Genomic DNA, 16065 nt, shown 5'->3' with positions numbered 1-16065 from the left:
CTTACACAACAGTAAAATTTCACCAACTGAAGAGCTTCCCATGTCCCCAAAGCTTAGTACAACCCGGCAGTTAAAGTACAGCCTTAAAGACAAGCAAGATGCTTCAGAACTCTGCTTGTCTGCAGAGATTCAGGCTTCTGACTTCCTTGATAATACTCTGTTGATGAATAAATATCATGAGTTGTACCACTATTATCACCTCAGAATTTTAAGAAAGCATGAAATGCTGTTCAGAGCCTTCTGCAAACATCAGACAAAGGAAGTCCCAGATCTTGAGAACAGAAGCACTGATAGCAAGGTACTGGCATTTCCTAACTCAGGCATGCAAGTGGGTGCTAGGACATACCCCCAAACCTCTCAACTCCAAGCACCTCCAGGCTTTTTGAAGCTGCTGTTCTAAGTCAAGCTGCATACAGAGCCCAGGCATCAGAGGTCTAAACGCAAAACCCATGAACAGGCACAAGTATCCACAAAGAAAATCTTTAGTCATCTACAAGATCTCAAGTCCATACCATTGACATTCCTCAAACCATTTTTGTAAAACTAGCTTCAGGGAAAGCGAAAAGAATTACCTCAACTTAAAAAAAGGACAAAAAACTCCAAGAACTCTACAGTAGGTCATGACTGTTGCAAGACTCTGGCTTACCATTCTGGCTTGATGTCTGTACATGTCCGGATGTAATTCTTCGTTGTAAGGACAAACTCATTATACAGCACCCATTCTGGTTTGTGATCAAGAACAGTGGAGGGATGCAACTGCACCACCTGGTTATCTTTTACTGTTAAGTAATGCCCTGTTCGCTCCAAATGTGCCACCTAAATAAAAAGACATTATTTCATTAACACAGCCAATTTTTAAATGAAGCCATTTCAAGATGATTAAGTGTTCTATTCAAAACATACTATCCCAACTTTCAAACCTCATCTAAATTTGGCACATTACTTGACCACTTCAACTATTCATGGTTTTTTATACACACAATCAAGATGCCAGATGTTTTTGCTAACCACCGTGGTTAAGTGTATATTCTGAAACACAATTCAAGCAACATACAAAAAATAATTATCACCCAAAGAGAATAATCATTATTAGAACAGCAGCAATGCAAACACAAAGTATTGGAAGGGAACATATACTGGACAGGTCTGCAACATCACATAAAGCCAACTGTGGTCTACTACAGACATCTGCTTCAAGCATTTCATTTGCAGTAGCCACTGTGGGACCAGTAAGCTACAATGTTATCCTTTTATGAGACAGGTCTTGCTACAGCACCAGCTTCAGAGCTGGAAAATGTAGGTTCAGCGGTACACTTGTGCTGTGACCTTGGTGAAAATCAATTAACCTCCCTCTGACTAAGCTTCTCACTCTATGAAAGGGAATAATGCCTGCCTTGCCAAGATGCTCCGATACCTAGCTCATTAAGATTTGGTAAAGCAGACAGTTATCCTTAGAATGATATCCTCTGTACAAACAGCTAATCTAACAGAACGAGTAACTACAATTAACCCTTTGATACCAGTAATTGAAAATAACCTCATCTCATATATATATATATATATATATATATACACACACACAGAGTGAAAAGATTGAACAGGTTGGACAATGGCTGAAAGACATCAAAAAGACACATTTTTAATAAGATCATTATTAGCTGTTTTCCTTTAATACAGACTGTGTACTTCCTTGTTTTCTTAAATTCCTAGGTATATTTCACTTTTTTTTTCTTTCCTAGTCAAGAGTGAATTCCACCTCATAGATTAAAACCCCAGGTCTTCTAAAGCAATAGCTACATCAAATTTTAAGCCAGAGTATCTCTCTAGTAAGAAATTACTTAGAAAGTGCTTCTATTTTATATATTACAAAAGTAATATCCAGAACACATTTTAAGAGTAGAACAAAGTACTTCAATAATTTGCAAATTTTGTCACTCAAGATTTTAGAGATTACACTTTATTTCAACTCTGGGAAGTCAAAAGAGGTTCCTTTACATAGAGATTAACAGCACACTGCCTGTAATGATTTAGGCTTAATTTTGTTCAACTCAATACACCACCTGTAAAATTAAATAGCAGTATAGGTGCAAACCAGACTAGACCAGACACTCATCTGTCACAGGCCTAGCACAAACACAGCACACCTTGCTGTGGGATTATAATTTTTTTCAAAAGAAGTTTTGTTTAAAAATCAGTTTCATTTTTCGGAACAAAAGTCCACATGCATACAGAAGTAACTGTTTCACCTGTTCTAGCTCTTCCTAGAAATTGACAGAACAATGCATTATTTAGGATTCATTCTAGACAAGTGTGCTGTTAAATTCAATACAGTTTACCTTTAGCACCTCAGTCTCACCCATGCTTATTAAAACAGTAAAGTCTAATAATCTACCTTTCCCAAATACAGTGTCCTTTTCCATGTCATTTATAATGGTACAGTTGTTTCTTATTGTCTTTGCGTCATTCTGAAGCATACTCAAAGAAAAACAAATGTTACAGAAATGTACAGTTAACTCTTCATTTCCAGGGAAGGACAAGAATTGAAATAACCCCAATAATGAAGAAAACGCTTCCTTAGACTATTGATATCGGGGATAAGCCACCTTTAGGTGCTTACATACTATTGTGACTGGCTTCAATCCTGAGCTAACAGTGAGCTGCAGTATTTATCCTCTTCAGATGTTTCTACAAAGTGTGCTTGTTGGCACACACCTTGGTAAAGAATTTCAGGATCAGTGATAGCAACTCTATGGGGAAATACACAGTGAAGCTATGGCTCCACAGCAAGCCATGGTGATCTGCCAGCTGCTGCATTTTCCTGCTCACTCCTGGTCTGCACTATTCCAGCACAGCTGACTGAGCCCATTCTTGCTTCCACTCTCTAAGTGGCCTGCCAGGTCACTGAGCTGAAAGAATTCAGAATGGGCTCAGGCAAGCACCAAGGTTGACATAAGGGAGCAAACAAGGACAAATGGGAGGTAGTTTATATCACTCCTCTGAAACCCTGGCATGCATAATACCAATGCTTGTAAATACAGGGGTGGTTGGACCAGGTATCCTCCAGAGGGCCCTTTCACCTCAACCATTCTGTGATGTTTTTCGGAGTATAAAAAGCATAAGCTTCCACAGAAACCACAGGATCATACAAAGTATGTCTAGGAAATAGGTTCATTTTTTGATGAGTAGTGGTAGCAAGCAAGATACTACAAAACATACCTGAACCCCAAGATCACCAAAGATTTAGGCTATCTGGACATCACTCTAAAAGAATAGTCAAGTGCCAAGCCAGCCCATGTATCTCTGCTACAGATTACTCTGCAGCCCCAGAAAGCCCATCTGGCTGATGCTTTAGAGACAATTATAATGCTTTTATGAACATGACAAACCCACATGGAAACAGTGGCACGTACCACCAGAGGAAAATGCTTTACTTCAAGTTCTAATCACAATTTTATCAAGAATTACACACCCTCCTCTAAAATTTTAAGTATGCTTGTGCTTATTTATTAGCTATCACATCATTGAACCTAAAGGGCAAAATCAGGGGTCTTCAGTCAAACATTAACACTAAATCCAAATGCACTTGGAAGGTCAAAAGCAGGAATAGTATCACAATATCCAGCCATTTTAGATTTAAGGCTACACATTGTGGCATGCTAGTCTTGACAGACAGTTCAGAGAAGTGATTGTTCCTTGTTCTTTCTGACAAAAGAATGTTAGCATGCACCAAAGGCACCCTGGCAGTTGCCTGGATTTCCAAAATTTCTGCCTGCAGCACACACAAGAGTACTTCTGAAGCTATTAAGAAGTTTTACACCATTCTTCTGCATTCTCGAAGAGCAAAATGAATACTATTAAATGCACCAGTGATCACCTTCATGTCATATGTTTATTTTATTATCATTCTATTATTGTAGGAGACTGATTATGTGAAGACTTCCAAATATACATAATTCCATACAAGAAATAAGCACCAAAGACTGAGTAGCACCAGGAATGAGATTTTAATTAGAACACAAAACATCTGACATCTAACTTCCTGTACTGGTCATTTAAGTTTATCCTTCGTAATGACCATGATATATATAGCTTGTGTTTGACTAAGTCACATCTCCCAAGAAAGATTCCAAGCTTGATCTTAATACCTTTCTGGCCAAGAGGGCCAATGGTATCCTCGGGTGCATTAGGAAGAGCATTGCTAGCAGGTTGAGGGAGGTGATCCTGCTCCTCTGCTCAGCCCTAGTGAGGTCCATCTGGAGTGTCCAGATCTGGGCTCCTCAGTACAATGAGACATGGAGCTCCTGGAGCAGGTGCATAGAAGGGCTATAAAGATGATGAAGGGACTGGAGCACCTCTGTTATGAGGAAAGGTTGAGGGAGCTGGGCCTGTTCAGCCTTGAGAAGAGGGACCTCATCAGTGCCTATCAGTATCTGAAGAGAGGGTGGCAGGAGGATAGAGCCAGGCTCTTTTCCATGGTGCCAAGCAATAGGACAAGAAGCAACAGACAGAAACTGACTGAAGTCCCATCTGAACATGAGGAAGAACTTCTTGACTGTACGGCGACAGAGCACTGCAAGAGACTGCCCAGAGAGTTTGTGGTTTCCCTCACTGGATATACTCCAAACTGGCTGAACACAATCCTGTGCCATGTGCTCTAGGATGACTCTAAGCAGAGAGATTGGATCAAACGATCCAACTGTGGTCCCTTCCAACCCAACCCATTCTTTGTTGAAAACACCACAGGACTTGCTCCCACCTTTAAATTATGATTTAAATTTTCAACTATCAGTTCTTGTTCTGTCTTCAATACTAGACTGAAAATACAGTGATAAAAACCTAGGCTGCTTTTGACAACTGGTAAAAAACAAAATCACTAAGAGGAAGATGACCCATCCTAAAGATATTGTCATTTGCTTGCTTTTTCCAATTCTGTTTAGTTTCCTTAGCTTACTTTCTGTAGTATAACTGTTTTTTGCTCAGTCTTTACCACAGTTACTTCAGCTACTATTAACACTTCTAAGCTTAGTTTTCAATGGATATCAGGGATAAGCCTCCATTAAGGAGTTACCTATTCTTGTGACTTACTTTATCCCCTGCTAACACTAAGCTACAGTATTTATCCTATTTAGATGTTTCTATAAAACATGCTTACTTAACAGAAGTAGGAGAAATAAGCTATACCTAGTTCATATGCCAATTCCTCTCCCTTTCTACAACAGCCTAAATCCAGAAAAAAACATTGAGAAATCAGTACTTCTTTTTGCAAGCATCACCCTTGCTGTATTTTACATATACTTTGCATATTCTGATGTGCAATATAGAAAGTTATTTTAAAAAGTTTTGCATTACATAAACTAGAAGAAATCTGAGACACAGCAAAAAAATTTTTAAGACATTTAACTTCTTGTCAATATCTATCTTTCCAGAAGTTCTATACTATACACTGAACTATTGACAGTTTTAAATTATTTTACTATTCACTTTGCTTGTCTATGGCAGATTTACTGGAATTCAAATTTGCATTTAAACATGAAGAGTAAAGAGATGATTCATCACCAGCAGAAATTCCACATTTATCTGTCTCTGACACACAACTGAAGGCAGGTAAACATACAGTACTTAGTACTGATTACATAACCAGTATTACCACAAGCCTATACTGTCTGACATAAACCGGAGGTCTTGATTAGTACAGAAAATTCTATAGTGAAATTTTATGACTGGTTTTAGGACAGTAGGTAGCTACCGAAGTATAAAACAATGCAGCAAATGAAAACTGTTCCAGGACAATGGCTGCTACTGCTTTCTCCACTTCACACTGCGTTTTTACATTTAGAAAGTTTGAAGAATCAACTTCTGCCATGTGTTGTCCACAGACCTTTACATGCAGAAACTACCTACAGTACATGCACACATTTTGCAAGTGCCCACACTTGGAATTCCACACATGTTCTGTACTAAGAGAACAAAGGATGATGTATGCATTTCATTACTAAGGTTTTCTGAACAAGAGCCCCCAAATGCTACAACCTGAATATTGGCTCAGTGAGGTTGTAATGTGTATACAGACTACAATTTTAAGTACTTCAGCTGCTGGTAAATAACATCTGAGTATTTAAATTTTTTCTATTGAAGGTTACTTAAAGCAATGTGGAATTCATCACAGAAGGTTCAGAGTCAAGGTCAAATAGGTATCACACTATCATGGAGGTTTAAAGAGTTGAAGAAACAAACTAAAATGGACTGAAACACTTTAAAGCAGAAGAGTAACTGCTGAAATGGCTTCCACTCCAAATAGTTTCTAAAGGTCTGCTATAGCTATCCTCTTGATACACGCCAAAAATTCGATTAGGCATTTTGGGTGAGGGAGGTGGTAAACAACCTATTGACCATGGAAGCCCAAAGAGACTTCTGGACAGGCTTTAATTTTCATCTGCATAAGCCTACTTACTACTCTATTCAGAGCAAAATTACTAAGTCAGATCTTTAACTCCTAAAACACACAGACCAAAAAATCTACTTGCACCAACACTGGTGCAGCTCCCCATCCATGGGAATAAGTGTCTTCTAATACGAAAACACCAATTAGGGGAAGTTTCACTCCAAGTAACATAAAACAAACTGACAGCACACCAACTTCCAAGTACATGACCTCCCCACAGGTCCAATTAAGTGAAAGAAGGCATGGGGTATGGTGCCAAACAAAGTGCAGCTGTGGCACTCAGACCTGCCTGGGGCCCAAAATGAAATGCTGAACTGTTCTTTGTCTTTCAGAACATTTACAGCATTAAAGGTGTAGGTGAGAATGCGTTCTGAAGCGTTCGCCTAGAAATATGCAGAAAACATGTCCCAAATTCAAGGACTGAACACAGTTACAGCCTGCTTGTCTGAAAGGTTACAGCAAGCAAGGCTTTAGAACCATTTTAATATTTAAAACCAGCCAACAGCCATAATCTCCCTTTTGCATTACAGTGACATGCAGTTGCTGACATTAGTATTTCTGTATTCTGAAAACCCAGGAAACATGTTTCTGATGCAGACTGTCTGGCTGAGCCCTGGAGACAGCACTTGGCAGGGGCAATTTACAGGGTGCCCAAGTCTGTGCCCCAGTTCAGGTGTGTAAGTGCAGCACTTGTCAGGCCTGTACCATCCTCACCTGCACAGTGCTGACCAACTGGCAAGTGTTTGTGTTCAAACACCATGAGAGCACAGCCCAAGGAAACATCAGGAAATGCCATGGGCACTGGTCAGCCTCTTAAAGATAAAACTGTGCTCTCCAGAAGTGAGATATTAGGCTCTAGCAGAGATGTGTCAAAATGCATTTTTGCTAGGAAAAGTGTTATCACAACAGTCCAGAGTCAGTGAGGATGACAATTCACGTTCTGTACCTGCAAGAGCCAGCAAAGACACACTAGCAGTCCTAACGATGAATATTGAAGAGAAAAAACACAGCATGATGGGACTAAGGGAAAAAAACCCAAAAAACAAACCAAAGCCAAACAAAAAAATAACAAACAAAAGCCCAAGCAGCCTGCATTCTAGCTTGGGCCATGCTTAACCTGAAATGCAAAGCGTGCAGGTGACAGCACATTACAGATTACAGAACTGCTCCAGTGTCTGACTCATGTAATTGGAAAGTGAAATATAAATATGGAAAAATACACAGAAGAAAATACTCTCTTTCTGTAAAGATCATGTGGTTTTCATATTTATATACCACTATACTTCCCCTTTGGTATCAGATTACAAATAATTTTAGATCTACATATTCTGCAGTTACTTTGAAATGTTTTATGTAGTTACTTCCTGAATGGTCATGCCAGAATCGAGATTTTGATACACAAGTAAGATTGCCTACAATTTCTTTTCCATTTGACTAAAGAACATGCTACTTGAGTCATTACCTCGCAACCTGACAAAGACTAGGTGGCAATATAGTTAGATATGTATGATTTAAGTAACATTTATTAAGCTTTAGCAGATTATAACAACCATACTAACGTTATGAGCCACATAAACACTGAACTAAGTTCCCTATGAGAATACACACATACCTGCATGAAATACCCAGTAACTAATGCCTTTCTTATGTTGATGTAATAGTCTCGGCTGGTAAAATCTGTGCTTCTACGGGGCAAATTAAATCTATCCATGATTCGTGACAGCTGTTGGCGTACATTGTCTGCAGACATCAGGGACCTGTAGTTAATGAAGTTGTCATAACACCACTGAACCGACTCATGATCTGCAACATTAGAAAACATGAATCAAAATTAGAACAAGTAAATAAAACAGCAACTAACCAATTCATCAGTCAGATGAACCAGAAAAAAATATCCATAAACCTTTATCAATGATAACAGCTTTTGGTTTATTCAGTTGATTTGTTGCGCTAGGTAACATGCCAAAACTTTTCTATTCAAGAAGCATGTGATCAGGACAGAAGAAAATCAGGGGGTTTTCCCCTCACCAACATAACATGAACACAATCACTGTTTTGCTGAAATATCACACCACTAAATTTTGGGCATTTCAAAAATCCCATCCTGCAACTAGAAAAGCCATCTTCCAAACCTGAAGACATAACATGATGTAAGGAACACTGTACAACCTTTAACTGCAGCATGCAATGAACACAAAAGACAACTGTACATAACTATGCTGTATTTGAGAAATTAAACCCTACTTACGTTAAGCACTCAAGTAACAGCTAAGAGCTATACAGTCTAAGTGTGACACGCCTCACAGCAGTTTAAGTAAATGCGACTGGTAAAACACAGCAACTGTAACAGAACTCTGTATTCTTACTGTTCCTACTGCTGATAGCTCTGAGAAGAAATCTGTTGAAACAGCAAGCCTCAGCCATTCTGTCAGGATAAATACCTGCATGTTTCACATCAAGAAACCCAGTTCTCCCTAGCAATTGTCTTACTTTTCAAGTAATGCTCTTCTAATCTTTGTCTGCTTAATAATCCAACAAAGCCAGCCTTAACAAGAATTAAAACTTGAGGTAACTCTTGGAAAGAAGAGACTTTTCTTAATTTGCATTGAAACAAATGAAGGTTATGGAAGTCAAGATAAGTCCAAATTCTTTCTGCGCTTTACCTTACAGAACATATTTTAAAAGAAGTATGAATGAAGCTGTTGGACAGTTATGATTCTACTGTACAGTACCACAACATACTATTTTCTGAGTCAACTGAACTATGCATTGTAGATAACCCATAGATGTTTTATACTGTTCTAGATAAAAACAGTAGTAGCATTTTGTCTTCTGATCCCAGAAGTCAATTCACAATTTCACAAGATGATTCCTGAAAAAATTCCATCCCTCAGAAACCTGAGTATTAAAGCAATGGCTTCCAGAAATATGCACAAAATGTCTGCAAGACATCCTGGATCCCATTAACGAAAAAGCTAACAGGCAAAAAAACAAGCAACACATGTCTTCAATTCAGAGACGTTTCACAGCAATTTCTCAGCTATTGTTTTAAACAAGCTGAATACATTTGTTCGCACTTAGGCCCTTACTTTGGATCGTCACATAATGGTAGTGTTACAAAGTTTCAATACAAAATTTCTAAATCAAACATACAACAGAAAGGGGCACTAAGTTGCGTTTCTTCTTACTTAGGGTAAAGAGACTGGTTTTTCGTTTGCTTACAGGAAAAATGTAACCGGAGCATCTAAGTTTACACAGCTGGCAGTTTATAGCAATCTTTTTATTTGCCACCAATATAAGTCACTGTTAAAAAAAGTGGGCCACTTTCTCATTTTTCAAGAGAACTCCTAGCCTCACCTGTTCATTCTTATCTTCTTTAAGCTGCTAAAATATATTTCAGCTATGCTGAAAAGGATCATATATTTTCTCTAAATTCCATCCACTGAAGTTACATAATTGAAACATATGTATTACACAGTTCTACGTTACTTCTTGTTGATGCATCATCCACTTGCCTCTTAATCTACTCCAAAGCCTTATTATAGAATTCCTAACTACATTAAGAAGTTAGAATTAAAAAGGTTTTTGTTCTAGCAACATATCCTTCTCCAAATTCACAGTTTTTTCTGCACGGCTCTCCCTGAAAAATCACTAAGCAATTATGCAGATTTTTTTATAATTAATGTCAGATAAACTTCCAATATTTCTTAATTACAGGAACACTTGCTTCCTTCTGTCCAAGGTTACCCAGCATTGATTTAAAAGCCTGGCTTATTTGCATGCTCATCAGTTTATTACAAGATTGCTTGGGTAGTTTTTTGGTTTTGTTTGACCCCCAAAGGAAAGTAACACCTAAATAACAAAACCCAAGCCTTTCAACTGTCCTTGGAACCCAGAAACCGAAGTTGGCAGCACAAAGCATAACAAATAATTTTACTAAAACAGACACAGACTTACTTTGCTTGAAAGCATGGTAGACATTCAGCAACGTCAAATGATCTCCATCTATGTGGGCAAACCTCATCTTGGCTTCATCTGCTGCTTTCTTTGCTTCCGTGGGGCGAACAAAACACTGTGGGACTAAACAAGGTTGGTATGGGCCCAACACAAACGCCCATATCGATGAGTCACGCATTCACAGATAGAGGAACAAGGCCTAGCTAGGTCAGTTCACAGAGCATAGGGCAGGGCAGGATGGCCTCCAACTGCATCTTGGACTGTTTACTACCTTGATTTGGTACATCAACACCTAACCACATCTGTAAGACAAGAGGGTTTCAAAGCTACAGAGTACCTGATTATTTTAATAGAACTATATGTAGGCATCAAAATCTCTAGTCTGAAGGCCATCAAGGTTACCTACACAGACTGGAAGGCTAAACAGATCTTAGTTCAAACCCAGTGCTGATAGCTCTACCAGGAGCTAGTACCTAAATGAAACTCTTTAATTGCAAATTTGCTTTTTCAGAAAGTCCCTACAGACAAAGTAGATAGTTCTGAAACTGTAGTATACTAGCACAGCCTAAACCAACTTGAGGTTTGATTATCACAAGTCTGTTACTAGACAAGAACACACCAGTCAAGTCTCTTCCCACATGGTATTGCTATTAGCACTGGTATACAGAAACATGTGAATGAACTAGTATTAATAAGTCTAAAGGCTGTGATGGCAGCGGTAGTGGTGGAAGGTTAAACTGTCCTTTGGAACTACTTCAAATAAAAAATATATATAAAAAATGCAACATAATGAGCTTTCTCTATCATTATATTCTCTTACATACATCTGACTCATCTGACTTCCATCCAAAAATCATGTTCTACCATTTCTTTTCCAGATACAAACTAGCAAAGACCATAAATAGTATTGCAGCCAACTTAATTCATGATCTGCCAACATTCTAGTAAGTTGTAAGATTGATATCAATCCACAAGATCTTGAAAGTAGTTATAAGAGATCTGGAGCTGGATCTGCTGGAGCAGGGAGGTTGGACCAGGTCACCCACTGTGATTTCTTCCAACCTTACCCATCTGTGATTTACCTTATAGAGATCTACACCAGAAAATAAATCAGTTTGGTTGTAAGTAGGTGTAATTTTTAAGAGGTAAAATTTCAATAAAATTAATGATTAAATACTAAAAATCCTTTATCTTTTTCCAGTTGCTTGGGACTACATTAGTTTTCTCATTAACTGAAGCCCCACAATCACATGAGAATACCTCTTTGCATATGACATATCCCTATCAAACAAGGGCTTTTTGTGCAGTGTTATGTCGTTTGACTTTATTCTACTCCTAAATTTGCATAAAAGTCACAAAGCACTAGATATTGTGAGCTGTATACCAGATGGAACAATAAAATTAATGATTAAATACTAAAAATCCTTTATCTTTTTCCAGTTGCTTGGGACTACATTAGTTTTCTCATTAACTGAAGCCCCACAATCACATGAGAATACCTCTTTGCATATGACATATCCCTATCAAACAAGGGCTTTTTGTGCAGTGTTATGTCGTTTGACTTTATTCTACTCCTAAATTTGCATAAAAGTCACAAAGCACTAGATATTGTGAGCTGTATACCAGATGGAACTTGAGAAGGAAAAAAAAAAAAAAAAAAAAAAAAATCACACTGCAGCAGTGAATCATGGTAACAAATCAACAAAGACCAATGCATTAAAGAAAATGGAAATGCAGGTGTGAAATAAACACCCTCTATAATGGGTCCTGCATTTGAAAAAGGAGATAATATCAAGTGTATTTTCATTTCTAACTCATACTAATAAAAGCAAAATCCAGATTATTCTATCACTGGCTTAACTCAGTGTTTTGAAAAAGTAATAGTACTTTCCATACCACAGCATGACACCATGGCTTTTATAAAATGAAGTATAATCATTTAATCTGCTCATTTATTTAATGCTATTTTTACTCTTTTCTGTCACCTAGTTTCCCATTCAGTCCAAACTTAAAACATGGATTGCTATCAAGAGCCTGACAATCTTTGTGTGCACTTAATGCACCAAAACATACTATTATGCTGCTGGTTTAAAAGAAGTGCTTACTTTGGGAAACAGCCCTCACAAAGACCAGGACTATGGTTTTTTTAAGAGTAGTGTTTTAGTTATGACCCATACACTAACCAGCTTCAATCCGCTTTTTATTTTTCCCCCAAAACTTATTTATCATTATGTTAATCGTGGCTTAAAACAAAGAAGGTTATCATGGCCTGGGAAAAGGTAAATTGGAATAGGAGTAAGGCAAATCAGTTGAAGGCCACAGACAAAAATACTAAACTGACTTGATCTATAGTAGATACTGGGAAGAGAAGGCAGAAGAGAAGAGAAAGACAGGCACCAACCTACCACCACCTCCGCAATTAAGCCTACCATTTAATTAAAGAAAAATATTATGATTCTGCCCTGCCCATCTGCTCTGAGTCTGAACAATCATAACATTTTAACTTGTTCTTAAAGACTTTCATACAAATATACTGTAAGACTAAACTGAAGCAACAAATTTTACACTTAGTGAAAACTTTTTTTTTCCTCGAGCCAACCAAGTTAAGCATGTCAGCAATACACCTGCACTGTGGAGAGGCTGATAAAATACCACATCCCAAAGACAAAAGAGTACTAAGAGTAAGAACACCCCCATTTTCATAATAGAGTAAAACCTGCTGCTTGTCCTATGACCTCTAGTTATAAACCAAAGTCACTTCTACACACAATGGGGAAATTAAATACAAGGTTTGCTTGGTGACATTTTCCTCTCATTAAGTTCTCTCAGCAAGCAGCTCTGCTCTGACACAGAGCTACTCATTTAACAGCAGTGGAATACAGCTGCACACCTAAGTTAATTCTTTTAAAGATACGTCTTCCTTCCAAGTTTCTTTTTTCCCTTTGAAAGTACTAACTGTTCTCCAGTTTTGCCATTTACTGACTGAAAAATGTATCACGTACAAGATTATGATTTAATATAAATTATACTCTGATCCCTTTGAGAAGACTGTGATTTATCAAAGTGCAGAAGAATGCACAACACAAAACAGATCTCACTGCCTCAAAAACCAGTGGCTGAGATGACATTTCTGGGCCTGACTATGAACCTAAACAGAAATCTCTGTTCCACTGGCCTGATTCCCCACCCCCAACAATTCAAACTTATATACTTTTAACTGATGTTAGGAGCAAATTCTTAGATAATTTTATGCACTAGTTTTTAACATTACTACTCACTAGCTTCAAGGTCTCTACATAAATCCATAATGACTGAACCCATATATGAAGTTTTAAAAAACAATTCTAATTTTATTAGAAATATATTTACGTTATTTTTCTGATTTGGAAAAATTAAATTTTCCCCAAACTGAAGATCTGCTTTTTTTTTTCCTCTTTTCCTGCTATTACCTGACAACATGGCAGTAATAGATAGGACCTCATTAGAACAGTTGTAGTCACAGCTTGCAATAACCATCTTAGCCAGCTGTGGATCCAATGGAAATTCAGCCATCATGGATCCCAACTCAGTCAAGTCTCCATCATCATTTAAAGCAGCCAGATAATTCAAAAGCTCTAAGGCTCTCATCAGGGTTTCAGGAGCTGAAAGAAAAAAATATGTAAACTTGAACATTAACCAAACTTCTCTGAATCAGCAAAAACCAAGGAAGCACAGACTGTTATTAGGTATCTTTTTTTTTTTCTGTTCTCCATTCCGTAGCATCCAAATACCAAACTGTTACCAAGTCCAGTAATACACACCCAAGCATGAATGAATGGGGGCAGGAGGGAGGGAACACTTATTTAGAAAAGCTTTAAACTTAGTCACAAGCTTTGAATATTTGAAGATTACTGCTTTTCAAAATTCAGACAGCAGTAGCATTTTGAAATATTCAGTACCAGTAGTATCACTTCTCCCTGCAGATACTTTTTCCCTTGTCCATACTAAATAGACCAATAGTCCTAAAATCTCAGCCATGTCAACTCTAGATACCTACAGTCTTTCAGAAAGCCAGTAAGAATATTCTCTTTATCTTGCATTCCTCACACAGAGTCAGTACTAACCCACAAAGAAAAATAAAAGGAAATCCAGAAGTCTTTCTGCTAAGCTACCATAGATGTTGCACAGAACAAAGAATTTAATTGTTCTGTAGAACTATTTAAAAACTTACAGACTATGTCAGATTTTTATTTTAGGGGAAAAAACAACTAACATTTATATTTGGCTGATTTACATTTTTAACTAACAATGTAAGTTATTTCTGAAGCATGTATGAACATTTAACACTTAGAAGAAAGATGCACATAAACTATAGTTTGAGCCAAACTACGTATTCAGCTTTAAAAACACCAGCCCATTTTATTTACCAACAGCTGTTAACTGATTGCACAATTAGAATGTGTAATCAAGGTGATACATAAAAAAACCTCAAATAAAAAGACTTCCTAATGCCAAGAATTTTCTCTTATTCTCTGAAGGCAAGGGGCATTCAGTAGATTCCTTGCTTCCACTAAAAGCTCTTACACAGAAAGAAACAGCTTGCTTGAATATGATACAGACCACTAAATTTCAGGACAAACAAGACATTCCTTACAGATTACAATAAAAAACCAGAAAAAAGCAATAAAATAATTTATTCTATGTTGTCATTATATAAAGTAGTCACAAAAATAAAGATTGGAAAGATGGAAAAAGGTACCTGGAGGATCCATAAAATCAAAGTGCACCAAATCATCTATACCAAGCTTCTTGAGCTGTAATACTACAGATCCTAAGTTAGACCTCAAAATTTCAGGGTATGTGTTGTCCTGGGGGGGGATAAGGGGGGAAAAAAAAAAAAAAAGAGAATTTGTAACATTTCTTCAAGACACTTTATACTACAGAAGCATTCAAATTCTCATTTTGTTTAATAGCACAGCACTCAATGACCTGAATCAGACATTCTTATAAACACAATGTAAGAATCCCAGTCTTACCTGCATTTCAGTTTTGTAGGCCTTCTCTGTATAAAGCCTGAAGCACTTGCCTGGTCGAGTACGACCAGCACGGCCAGCTCGCTGCTGGGCAGACGCTTTACTGATCGCAGTCACCAACAGAGACTCCACTCTGATACGAGGATTGTACACCTATTTCAAAGTGGAGGCAGAGCAGGACAGAAGGTAAAAGAATAAACAATGTTCATGGATAAGACAACAATCCAAAGTGCTTTAAACTTATTTTTAAACACAGCTTCTGACTAGGAAATCCCAAGTTGTATGTATCTGAAAAGAAAAAAAACCTGGCTACAAAAGACTCTGGAGAGCTTCAAATACAACTGCCTAGAGAACAGCATTTTTTATTCATTTGTTAACAGCAACTCCTGCCAGGCTCCCTGTTCTTAAATATATTTTTAGATAGCAAAAGGAATGTGTCCAATTTGTTCTACAGAGTGCTAAACAGTCATGATGCTCAAAAAATCCCATAAAAATGTTGTTTTGATATAACTATGAGGTTGAATAATCATATTCTAGAGATCAGAAAACTCTAACATTAAGGTTTTACACAACTGTAAAGATCAGGCTGCTGACAGAAGAAAACTGTATTTCAAGGGTACATGCAGATTGTCACAGTACAAACTTCCTGCTGGT

General features: G+C 37.6%; 1 protein-coding gene across 1 annotated transcript in view; it reads right to left on the bottom strand.

The window, feature by feature from the left end:
- DHX15 (DEAH-box helicase 15) overlaps nucleotides 1-16065 on the bottom strand; it is a 46276-nt gene that overhangs the window by 6287 nt on the left and 23924 nt on the right. The window contains exons 7-12 of the mRNA XM_008645124.2: nucleotides 15415-15564; nucleotides 15138-15246; nucleotides 13849-14040; nucleotides 10400-10522; nucleotides 8055-8245; nucleotides 647-816 (exon numbers count right to left, since the gene is read on the bottom strand). Of these exons, the coding sequence (XP_008643346.2) occupies nucleotides 647-816; nucleotides 8055-8245; nucleotides 10400-10522; nucleotides 13849-14040; nucleotides 15138-15246; nucleotides 15415-15564 (935 nt within the window). The remainder of the gene's footprint in view (nucleotides 1-646; nucleotides 817-8054; nucleotides 8246-10399; nucleotides 10523-13848; nucleotides 14041-15137; nucleotides 15247-15414; nucleotides 15565-16065) is intronic.

Source organism: Corvus brachyrhynchos, unplaced genomic scaffold (assembly GCF_000691975.1).
Source record: "Corvus brachyrhynchos isolate BGI_N302 unplaced genomic scaffold, ASM69197v1 scaffold80, whole genome shotgun sequence".
Taxonomy (NCBI): Eukaryota; Metazoa; Chordata; class Aves; order Passeriformes; family Corvidae; genus Corvus; species Corvus brachyrhynchos.
Note: the sequence above shows the minus strand (reverse complement) of the source record. Positions and strands in the feature narration are given on the sequence as shown.